Source organism: Ursus arctos, chromosome Y, assembly GCF_023065955.2.
Source record: "Ursus arctos isolate Adak ecotype North America chromosome Y, UrsArc2.0, whole genome shotgun sequence".
Taxonomy (NCBI): Eukaryota; Metazoa; Chordata; class Mammalia; order Carnivora; family Ursidae; genus Ursus; species Ursus arctos.
Genome location: NC_079874.1, coordinates 1,013,864 through 1,026,260, shown reverse-complemented (window position 1 = coordinate 1,026,260; position 12,397 = coordinate 1,013,864). Strand labels below are relative to the sequence as shown.

General features: G+C 37.8%; 1 protein-coding gene across 1 annotated transcript in view; it reads right to left on the bottom strand.

Annotated features, from left to right (window-relative positions):
- Window positions 1-12,397, bottom strand: part of LOC113249012 (cullin-4B-like) — a 96,070-nt gene that overhangs the window by 21,657 nt on the left and 62,016 nt on the right. Inside the window, exons 15-16 of the mRNA XM_026490592.1 lie at window positions 11,768-11,875; window positions 3,540-3,653 (exon numbers count right to left, since the gene is read on the bottom strand). Of these exons, the coding sequence (XP_026346377.1) occupies window positions 3,540-3,653; window positions 11,768-11,875 (222 nt within the window). The remainder of the gene's footprint in view (window positions 1-3,539; window positions 3,654-11,767; window positions 11,876-12,397) is intronic.

Here is a 12,397-nt window from a genome sequence, read left to right as displayed (position 1 = left end):
GAAACTATAAATCACTCTTGAAAGACATTGAGGAAGACATAAAAAGATGGAAAGATATTCCATGCTCATGGATCGGAAGAATTAACATAGTTAAAATGTCCATGCTACCCAAAGCAATCTACACCTTCAATGCTATCCCGATCAAAATACCGAGGACATTTTTCAAAGAACTGGAACAAATAGTCCTTAAATTTGTTTGGAAACAGAAAAGGCCCCGAATCCCCAAGGAACTGTTGAAAAGGAAAAACAAAGCTGGGGGCATCACAATGCCGGATTTCGAGCTGTACTACAAAGCTGTGATCACAAAGACAGCATGGTACTGGCACAAAAACAGACACACAGACCAATGGAACAGAATAGAGAACCCAGAATTGGACCCTTGGCTCATTGGGCAACTAATCTTCGATAAAGCAGGAAAAAACCTCCGGTGGAAAAAAGACATTCTCTTCAATAAATGGTGCTGGGAAAATTGGACAGCTACATGCAAAAGAATGAAACTTGACCACTCTCTCCCAACATACACAAAGATAGACTCCAAATGGATGAAAGACCTCAATGTGATACAGGAATCTGTCAAAATCCTAGAGGTTAGAGCACAGGCAGCAACTTCTATGACATCGGCCACAGCAACCTTTTTCATGACACATCTCCAAACGCAAGAGAAACAAAAAGAAAAAATGAACTTGTGGGAGTTCATCAAGATAAAAAGCTTCTACACAGCCAAGGAAACAGTCAGAAAAACTAAGAGGCAGCCCACAGAATGGGAGAATATATTTGCAAATGACATTACAGATAAAGGACTGGTATCCAAGATCTACAAAGAACTTCTCAAACTCAATACATAAGAAACAAATAAACAAATCATAAAATTGGCAGAAGATATGAACAGACACTTTTCCAATGAAGACACACAAATGGCTAACAGACACATGAAAAAATGTTCAAAATCATTAGCCATCAGGGAAATTCAAATCAAAACTACACTAAGATACCACCTTACCCCAGTTAGAATGGCAAAAATTGAGAAGGCAAGAAACAACAATTGTTGGAGAGGATGTGGAGAAAGGGGATCCCTCCTACATTGTTGGTGTGAATGCAAGTTGGTACAGCCACTCTGGAAAATGCAACTAATGAATCATCGAACTTTACATAAAAAAAATTAAAATTAAAAAATAAAAAAGAGAGAAAGTTAAATGAAAATGGAAGCCAAGAAGAAGTCACTTTGCTTCCTTGTGGAGAAAATATAGGGTAATGGAAGGAGGTCAAAACAACAACCAGCAGGACGAACCCTGTAATTTGTTCTGGAAAGAGCGGCTTGTTTTCTGAAATAACTTTTGGAGTAGAAATACATCATCTGAAGTCAGGTCATCTGAGTTTTTTTTTTTTTAACTGAAGGAGTCAAGTTTTTAATATTTGAAAAATTGCTACTGTGTGGTACATAGAATCATATAATACTCCTACCTAAATCAACATCATCACAAACTCCATAATAAAGATTTATGAGATAACAATAACATAAATAAATAAATAATAAATAAATAAATAAATAAATAAATAAAATTAAAATGGTATCTTCCTATATGAATTAGTATGCTCATGGTGAATCTACAGTGGCATAAAAAGAAGTGCAACATGTACAGTAGAACCTCCAGTATTAGTAAAATAGACAAATTAGTAAAACTAAGTGTTGTATTTTTGCATCAACACAGAAAACAACATGGCTGGATACAAACTTCTTTATTCATTTCAGGCTTCTGAAGTGAAAGGAATAAGATTAAATTCGTCATTTTAAATCATATCTCTGTACTATCTGACTTGTTCTCGTAGGCACAGACTTAGTTTTCCTTGTGTGTAAGAGCCAAGCATAATAACTCATTCCTACATATGCATGAAAAAATTTGGTATGATTATTCATCCTTCAGTAATATTAAATATTTAGATGTAACCTGAGGATTTACCTTATCTGGGTCCAACTTTACCTTGGGAGATCAAGAGAATCTCACATTACCCTGAGAACATTAAGCATATGACTGGCATCACTCCTGGAATGTAAACATGTTCTTTTTTTTCTGCTCAGATCAAATATGAGTTATTACCCTTCAGCCAAGCCTTCCTTAAACAGGCAGAGGCAGAATTAAAAAGAAAGCGTGTCTTCTCATCCCTTAATACTTTGATCACTGAGTCACCATACTCAATTAATATACTTAAGGAATAGGTTCAGTCTCTTTGAAGGCTGACAGAAATATGTTGGACATATTTATCTATGGATTGTCAATGTCTGGGACTTCAATGAAAAGACAAAAAGTGTCCTACAGTAAAGTGCTTTGGAGGATAGATATATAACTTCTTGTGGCTGCTGTAGTGACTTACAACAAAAAGTGCCTTAAGGTGACACAAATGTGTATTGTCTCACAGTTCTGAAGGTCAGGAATTCACATGAGTATCCCTGGGCAAAAGACAAGGTGTGGCAGGGCTATATTCTCTTCAGAGGGTTTATAGTATCTTCTAGCCTCTAGTTCCATCTTCACATAATGTCTCTTTCTCCATTTCTTCTCTCTCTCTCTGTCTCTCTGTCTCTCTGTCTCTCTGTCTGTGTGTGTGTGTGTGTGTGTGTGTGTGTGTGTGTGTGTGTATTTGACATTGGGGGTGGTGGTGAAAGAGGGATTGTGTGTGTGGGTTTGTGTGTAAGTTTCCTGAGCCTCTCTGATAAGGAAAGTTGGTATGCCATTTAGATAACCCAGTGACTTCCTCATCTCAAGGTCTCTTATCACATCTGCAAAGAACTTTTTCATATAAAGAACTGTTAGAGTTCTGGAGAATAGGAAGTTGATTATCTTAGGGGCCCAATTTTCATCCTACCACCCAGGATAAGAGTTAAAGGTATTGGATAAGAAGAGAGAGCTAGTCAACTCCTTTGTCATTATTTCAGAAGTTCAGGCAATGAATTGCACTAAACAAACAGGCAGTTCATTGCCTATTTTGTCCTAAACAGCTCCTAAGTCCTAGGTATCAAGAAGTGATCTCTGGGAGTTCAGTCTACATTTTTCCTCTTTGCTTCATTTATATGTCACTGCATCAGAAGCTAATGTATTACTCTATTCCACATAATCCAAGGAGCTGGCCTTTTTTTTTTCTTTAATCTTGAGAGAGACTTTCAATAAAATAGTTCATGCAACTATCATGACTTAATTTTACACTGTGGTAAGTAAGCTTAGTTCAGGCTTCTGTCAGTCTTGTGAGGCCAGGATAATAAATGGCCATGGCTCTGATGATGACCGACAGTGATTTTGAGACATCAGAGAGCAAAGGCTCTTGCTTGCTCTCACAGAGATAGAAATGTAGATAAATGGCAAGGAATGTTTTAGAAATTGATTTATACAAAAATGATTCATAAGTCAACATATTCAAAATTCAAACACTCCATTCATTAAATAATGAGCTTTCTTCATAAAGAAAGCATATATTAAAAATATTCTTTATCAAGGTAAAATTGCAATTTAAAGTAAAAGTAAATGCTATTTTAAAAATTATTTGCTTGCCTTTTTAAATTCAGCTTTAAGAACACAGTGTCCAAGAGTTGACTGCCACTGAAGTTTTCGGCCACTGTGTTTGCTTAAGTAGAAATTTTTGAAATTTTCCTGAAGTCTTTCCATCTGGAGGAAAGAAGTAAAGAAACATTATTGATAAACTTATATGTGAGTAAAGTCACAGTTGCAGCCCTAGTATTTAAAATTACATACAATTTTTAAGAGGAATATTCAAATGAAATCATGTAATAGATGTCACAACCTTTAAACAGATTTAAAGCCACTATTTAACAGTGGAATATATTTAGAATGTATTGCTAAGTTTAAAATATCAGGATAAAAGTTATATTATCACTATAGTTCCAATTTTATATATATAACTAGACATAGCAAACATCTTCTTGGCATTAGGTGTGATGCTGTTATTTTATCCTGTACTTTTCTGGTTCCCAAGTTTTCTGTATTCAGTACAATTGTCTTTGAAGTGAAAAAAAAATCAATAAATTATCAAATTAAAAAAAAAGAATTCCTGGGGCGACTGGGTGGCGCAGTCGTTAAGCGTCTGCCTTCGGCTCAGGGCGTGATCCCAGCGTTACGGGATCGAGCCGCACATCAGGCTCTTCTGCTATGAGCCTGCTTCTTCCTTTCCCACTCCCCCTGCTTGTGTTCCCTCTCTCGCTGGCTGTCTCTATCTCTTCAAATAAATAAAAATAAATAAATAAATAAAAAAAGAATTCCTACTTCTTAGGCTTATCTAACTGAGTACACGGAAGACAATTTTACTGGTTCTTCATAACTTGTTGTCATCATTAATTATTTTGCTGTCCTATAAAAATGAGATGTTCTCAAATACTAAGACAGTGGCCTTCTACTAAATGGAACAGACTGACTGAGTTTGGGAATATGATTTGCTTTCATTTTATCTGTCTTTCCTTGCTGTTAATTATCACTTTTTGTTAAGGAACTTTCCTATAAATATATTAGCTTGTTATGTGGAATATTTAGTAATATTTTACAGATGCTCAAATGCAATGTTGGTGTAAATGTTTATCTTATACATGTTTTAAATAATGTAAAATTAGAGGTGAGACCTTTACAAAATATAGTCAACCACATGGTTCTCATACCCTACCACTTCCAACCTGAGAGAACTATAATTCTAAATTTATTTCATCATGATTTTGCTTTCCTTTTTGTACAGTTTACTGTATCTGTAGACATTTCTTTTCTTAATATTATTGGTTTTAAATTTTAAAAGTGCATTATGCCAGCTTTTAATCTCTGAAGTTTATTTTTTCACTTAATATTCAGTTAATAATATTATGTCAATGTTGGGTCATCAACTGTGATAAACTGATGCAATAAATTATAAGTTATATCTGATACACTATATTAATAACAGGTAAAAATGCAAAGATGCAGGGAAAGCTCTTTGTACTTTCTGCTCATTTTTTCTATAAAACCTAAAACTGTACTAAAAATAAAGTCAATTAATTAAAAATTAAAAAAATAAAATAAAATTGTATACCACCACCATCATAGGAGTATGTGCTGAAAATACTGGGTGAGAAAAATGTAGTTCTGAAACAAGAAAACAAACTACAGTCATTTTTCTTCTAGTTTAGTATGGTGTGTTCAATAATTTACATATGCTCCTGAGAAAACTCACCAACATGGCAATATAATTACAAAAATTAAATACATGGAGACAGAAAGTAAACTAATACAAATGAGCTGCCAACATTAGTAAGAGAGACAATAGATGATGGGTAATTGATTTAGCAAAGAAGAAAAAGCTAAAACCAAAGGTGCAAGCTGAAACAGGTGACACCTGTAGACAAGTTTCCATGATTACAAAGTAGAACAATGAGTAGAACAATGATGTGTTGATGACTTTTTCCATCATATATTTATGTGATACATGAATAAATAGTTTATATTAAAACATAGTAAGAAAAATATAAGCCAATACTGGTAAATGCACAGCCTAAAAGCAAAAGAAAGCCAGGCTGGGAGATTCAAAATCTACGTCTGATGAGAAGAGTTAAAGATGGCGGAGGAGTAGGGGACCCCTTTTTCAGCCGGTCCCCTGAGTCAAGGTAGATAGGTACCAGACCAGCCTGAACATCCATAGAATCAGCCTGAGACACAGGAAGATACATCTGGATCTATACAAATGAACATCTCCAGCACTGAGTATTGAGGTACGAAGTGGGGAGCCCTGAAACCATGCACAGATATCGGAAGATAAACGGAAGGGAGAGGGAGCCACTGCATTCTGGCACTGGAAGGCGGTAACCACCAGCACGGGGGAGCGGATGGACTTGCGGACCGGCACCCGCAACACAGCAGACTGAGACCGTGAGCCGGGAAATGCATGCCTCCAGACTGAAATGGAGCTCTGGTGTGCTCACTGGAACCAGACTGAGACCGGGAGCTCCGGGAGTGGGCAGGGGCAGCTGGAAGCTGGCGGTGTTAGAAACACAAAGGACAGAGACTCGCCAGCCTGGGAGTGAGGGCTGTGACACTCGGTGTGGAGTGGACATCCCTGGATGCTGCAGGGTTGAGCAGCACCAACAGAAACAGAGTTAAAGTGGCCAGAACATCAGTGGAGAACGGTCCACGATCCATCTGTTCTGAGACATAGGCTGAGATTCGGCCACTGCTGCTCTGACTCTCAGAAGAGGAACAGCAAACCGCCAGGTAAAACTTCCAGACAACAAAAGCCTGGAAATACCGGCTCACAGTGTGCCCACTCCCATCCCCCCTCGCAAGGGGACACGGAGACTCTACCCAAACAGGGTTGCCTGAGTATCAGTGCAGCAGGCCCCTCCCCCAGAAGGCAGGCTGAAAAATCAAGAAGCCCACATCCCTAAGATCCCTATAAAACAAGGGCTCAAGGCCTGGATCCCGTCCAATAATTTGGGCTCTAGACAACCCCGGAACCTCTCCTCATCAGAATGACGAGAAGGAGAAATCGCCCCCAGGAAAAGAAAGACAATGTGTATGTGGCCTTTGCCACAGAACTCATGGATACGGATATAACCAAATTATCAGAAATGGAATTCAGAGTAACAATGGTCAAGATGATGTGTAGACTTGAAAAAAGTATAAACAAAAATGTTAATGAAAATATAGAATCTCTAAGGGCGGAAAAGAGAGTGAATCTAGAAGAAATTAAAAATTCTATGAGCCAGGTGCACTCAAAACTAGAGGCTCTGATGGCCAGGGTAAATGAGGCAGAAGATGTATCAGAAATTGGAGGATGGGTTAGTAGAAGAGAAAGCTAAAATAGAATCTGGGCTCAAAAAAAATCCACACTCAGGAATGTACGTTACGGGAGATTACTGACTCAATGAAATGTTCCAATGTCAGAATCATCGGCATCCCCAAGGGGGTGGAGAAAAACAGAGGTCTAGAAGAGATATTTGAAAAAATTGTAGCTGAAAACTTCCCTAATCTAGCAAGGGAAACAAACATTCATGTCCAAGGGGCAGAGAGGACCCCTCCTAAGCTCAAACATGCCAAACCTACACCACGTCACGTCATAGTGCATTTCGCAAATATTAGATCCAAGGATACAGATTTGAAAGCAGCCAGGGCAAAGAAATTTCTCATGTACCAAGGCAAAGGTATCAGAATTATGACAGACCTGTCTACACAGACCTGGAGTGAGAGAGAGGGTTAGGGTGGCATTTAAAAGCTCTTTCAGAGAAAAACATGCAGCCAAGGATCCTTTATTGAGCAAGGCTGTCATTCAGAATGGATGAAGAAATAAAGACCCTCCAGAATCACCAGTCATTGACCAATTTCGTAAACATGAAACCGGCCCTACAGGAGATATTAAAGGGGGTTCTATAAAAGTAAAAAGGCCCCAACAGTGATACAGAACAGAATGACACAATCGATACAAACAAAGACTTTACTGGCAACACAGCATCATTAAAATCGTATCTCTCAATATTCAGTCTCAATGTAAATGGCCTAAAACTCCCATAAACTCCACACGGTTGCAGATTGAATAAAAAGAAATGACCCATTCATTTCCTGTCTACAAGAGACTCATTTTGAACCTAAAGATACATTCAGACTGAAAGTAAAGGGATGGAATACCATCTTTCACGCCAATGGACCTCAAAAGAAAGCTGGGGTAGCAATTCTCACAACAGAGGGATTGGATTTTGAACTGAAGACTACAGTTAGAGACACAGGAGGGCACTAGATTATTCTTAAAGGATGTATCCAACAAGTGGATATGACAATTATAAATATATATGCCCCCACCAGGGGAGCACCTAGATACACAAGCCAGGTTTAACCACAATAAAGAGACATATAGATAAAAAACACTAATATTAGGAAACCTCAAACTCCACTATCAGCAATAGGCAGATCATCTAAGCAAGAAATCAGCAAAGAAACAAGAGCTTTGAATGCCATACTCGACGAGTTGGACCTCATAGATATATATAGAATACTACACCCCAGAACCAAAGAATACTCATTCTATTCTAATGCCCATGGAACATTCTCAAGAATAGACCATGTTCTGGGACACAAAACAGGTCTCAACCAATACCAAAAGACTGAAATTATTCCCTGCATATTCTCAGACCACAACGCTTTGAAATTGGAACGCAACCACAAGGAAAATATTGGACTAAGAACCATCCTGCTCAGGAATGACTCAATAAACCAGGAAATCAAAATCAATTTAAACAATTTATGGACACCAACGAGAATGAAAACACAATGGTCCCAAACCTATGAGATACTGCAAAAGCAGTCCTAAGGGGAAATACATGGCCATCAAAGCCTCACTCAAAAGAATAGAAAAATCTAAAATGCAGTTTGTATATTCTCACCTCAAGAAGCTGGAACAGCAACAGAGGGACAGACCTAATCCACGCACGAGGAAGCAGCTGACCAAGATTAGAGAAGAAATCAATGATTTAGAAACCAGGAGTACAGTAGAGCAGACCAACAGAACTAGAAGCTGGTTCTTTGAGAGAATCAATAAAATTGACAGACCTCTGGCAAGACTTATCCAAAAGAACAGAGAGAGGACCCGAATTAATAAAATTATCAATGAAGAAGGAGAGGTCACAACCAAAACCAATGAAATTGGAAGGCTACATGCCAATAAATTATGAACAGCTATATGGCAATAAATTAAGCAATCTGGAAGAGATGGAGGCCTTCCTGGAAACGTATAAACTACCAAGACTGAAACAGGAAGAAACTGATTTTTTAAACAGGCGAATTCATTTTGAAAAGATTGAGTCAGTGATAAACAACCTTCCAAATAACAGAACTCCAGTCCGGATGGATTACCTGGGGGGAATTCTACCAAACATTCAAAGAAGAAATAATACCTATTCTCCTAAAGCTATTTCAAAAAATAGAAACAGAAGGAAAGCTACCAAACTCATTCTATGAGGCCAACATTACCTTGGTCCACAAACCAGGCAAAGACCCCATCAAAAAGGAGAATTACAGACCGATTTCCCTAATGAATATGGATGCCAAAATCCTCAACAAGATCCTGGCTAATAGAATTCAACAGGACATTAAAAGAATTATCTATCATGACCAAGTGGGATTCATACCTGGGATGCAAGCGTGGTTCAACATTCCCAAATTGATCAGCGTGATACATCATATAACAAGAAGAGACTCAGGATACATATGATCCTCTCAATTGATGCAGAAAAAGCATTTGACAAAATACAGCATCCTTTCCTGATGAAAACCCTTCAGAGTGTAGGGATAGAGGGTACATTCCTCAATCTCATAAAAACCATCTATGAAAAGCCTACGGCAAATATCCTTCTCAATGGGGAAAAGCTGGAAGCCTTTCCCCTAAGATCAGGAACACGACAAGGATGCCCACTCTCACCATTATTCTTCAACATAGTCCTAGAAGTCCTTGCAACAGCAATCAGACAACAAAAAGGGATAAAAGTTATCCAAATGGGCAAAGAAGTCAAAATGTCTCTCTTCCGAGAGGACATGATACTCTATATGGAAAACCCAAAAGAATCCATGCCCAAACTATTAGAAGTTATAGAGCAATTCAGTAATGTGGTGGGATACAAAATCAATGCTCAGAATACAGTTGCATTTCTATACATGATTAATGAGACTGAAGAAGGAGAAATTAGGGAATCCATCCCATTTACAATAGCACCAAAAACCATACGTAGCCTTGGAATTAACTTAACCAGAGACGTGAAGGACCTATATTCTAGAAACTATAAATCACTCTTGAAAGACAATGAGGAAGACACGAAAAGATGGAAAAATACTCCATGCTCATGGATCAGAAGAATTAACATAGTTAAAATGTCCATGCTACCCAGAGCAATCTACACTTTCAATGGTATCCCGATCAAAATACCGAGGACATTTTTCAAGGAAGTGGAACAAATAGACCTTAAATTTGTATGGAACCAGAAAAGGCACCCAATTGCCAAGGAACTGTTGAAAAGGAAAAACAACGCTGGGGGCATCACAATGCCGGATTTCGAGCTGTACTACAAAGCTGTGATCACAAAGACAGCATGGTACTGGCACAAAAACAGACACATAGACCAGTGGAACAGAATAGAGAACCCAGAAATTGACCCTTGGCACTTTGGGCATCCAGTCTTCGATAAAGCAGGAAAAAACATCCGGTGGAAAAACGACAGTCTCCACAATAAATGGTGCTGGGAAAATTGGACAGCTACATGCAAAAGAATGAAACTTGACCACTCTCTCACACTATAAACAAAGATAAACTCCAAATGGATGAAAGACCTCGATGTGAGACAGGAATCCATCAAAATTCTAGAGGAGAACATAGGCAGCAACCTCTACGACATTGGAAAAAGCAACCTTTTTCATGACACATCTCCAAAGGCAAGAGAAACAAAAGATAAAATGAACTTATGGGACTTCATCAAGATAAAAAGCTTCTGCACAGCCAAGGAAACAGTCAAAAAAACTAAGAGGCAGCCCACGGAATGGGGGAATATATTTGCAAATGACACTACAGATAAAGGACTGGTATCCAAGATCTACAAAGAACTTCTCAAACTTAATACACGAGAAACAAATAAACAAATCAAAAAATGGGCAGAAGATATGAACAGACACTTTTCCAATGATGACATACAAATGGCTAACAGACACATGTAACAATGATCAAAATCATTAACCATCAGAGAAACTCACATCAAAACCACACTGAGATATCACTTTATGCCAGTTAGAATGGCAAAAATAGACAAGGCAAGAAACAACAATTGTTGGAGAGGATGTGGAGAAAGGGGATCCCTCCTACATTGCTGGTGGGAATGCAAGTTGGTACAGCCACTCTGGAAAACAGTGTGGAGGTCCCTTAAAAGTTAAAAATTGAGCTACCCTATGATCCAGCCATTGCACTACTGGGTGTTTACCCCAAAGATACAGACGTAGTGAAGAGAAGGGCCATATGCACCCCAATGTTCATAGCAGCATTGTCCACAATAGCTAAATCATGGAAGGAGCCGAGATGCCCTTCAACAGATGACTGGATTAAGAAGTTGTGGTCCATATATACAATGGAATATTACTCAGCTATCAGAAAGAACGAATTCTCAACATTTGCTGCAACATGGACGGCACTGGAGGAGATAATGCTTCGTGAAATAAGTCAAGCAGAGAAAGACAACTATCAAATGATTTCTCTCATCTATGGAACATAACTAGGATGATCGGTAGGGGCAGAAAGGGATAAAGAAAGGGGGGGTAATCAGAAGGGGGAATGAAGCATGAGACACTATGGACTATGAGAAACAAACTGAGGGCTTCAGAGGGGAGGGGGATGGGGGAATGGGACAGACTACTGATGGGTAGTAAGGAGGGCACGTATTGCATGGTGCACTGGGTGTTATACGCAAGTAATGAATCACGAACTTTACATCAGAACCCAGGGATGTAGTGTATGGTGACTAACATAATATAATAAAAAAACATTAAAAACAAATCTACATCTGACTGCATAACAAGACTATTTAAACAACTGAATTACTTGAACACTGAACTATTTAATCTGGTTGCCCTCCATTCTAAAACCTGAATAACTACGTTTCAAAATGAATAACATTAAGGTGATATTTACATCAGCATTAAACATGGCATAGTAACTTAAAAGGTCACATTAAAACCAAACTGCTTTAGCATATACTAGAGTCTTAAAACAGTGAATTTCTTACCTCTGGGGGTAACTGTATCTCCTTAGGGATATAGGCTGGCCAAAAACTTGTTGTTAGAATATTCACAGTTAATTCAATGTTTCGTGGTATATTTTGGTTCTGCATATACTGCAAAATATAAGGATGCAATGAAGTAATAAGAATTTTAAAACTCTTTCATGGTTATAACTGTATAATAGAAATTCATTACTAAAAATTATCTTAATGATAAATTTCTCACTGAGATAATAACATATCTTGAAAACGAAATGGACATTTGTATTCTAAGAAAATGCTCTTAAGAACCATAACAATGGAGCCTGGCTGCCTAAATTTTAAAAAGTTACAATTAACATTCCATTGTATTTTTTTAAATCCATCTTACATTAAAAAGGATCTGAGGCAAGTTATGAAAAAAATACATATGCACTGCCAAAAAAAACTTAAATATATGTAGGAAAGCAATGGAAAGCCAAATAAGGGTAGGAAAATAAATTAAAAATAGTTATTCAAAATATGTTGTATAGTTCTTTAAATACATAAGTGTCATTGATTTTCCTTTCAAAAAACACAAAGTTGGAGTCATAACTGAAATGTGATTTGCTTTGCCAGTTTGTCTCCCTCTCTATTTTTATCTTATTTTATATTTCC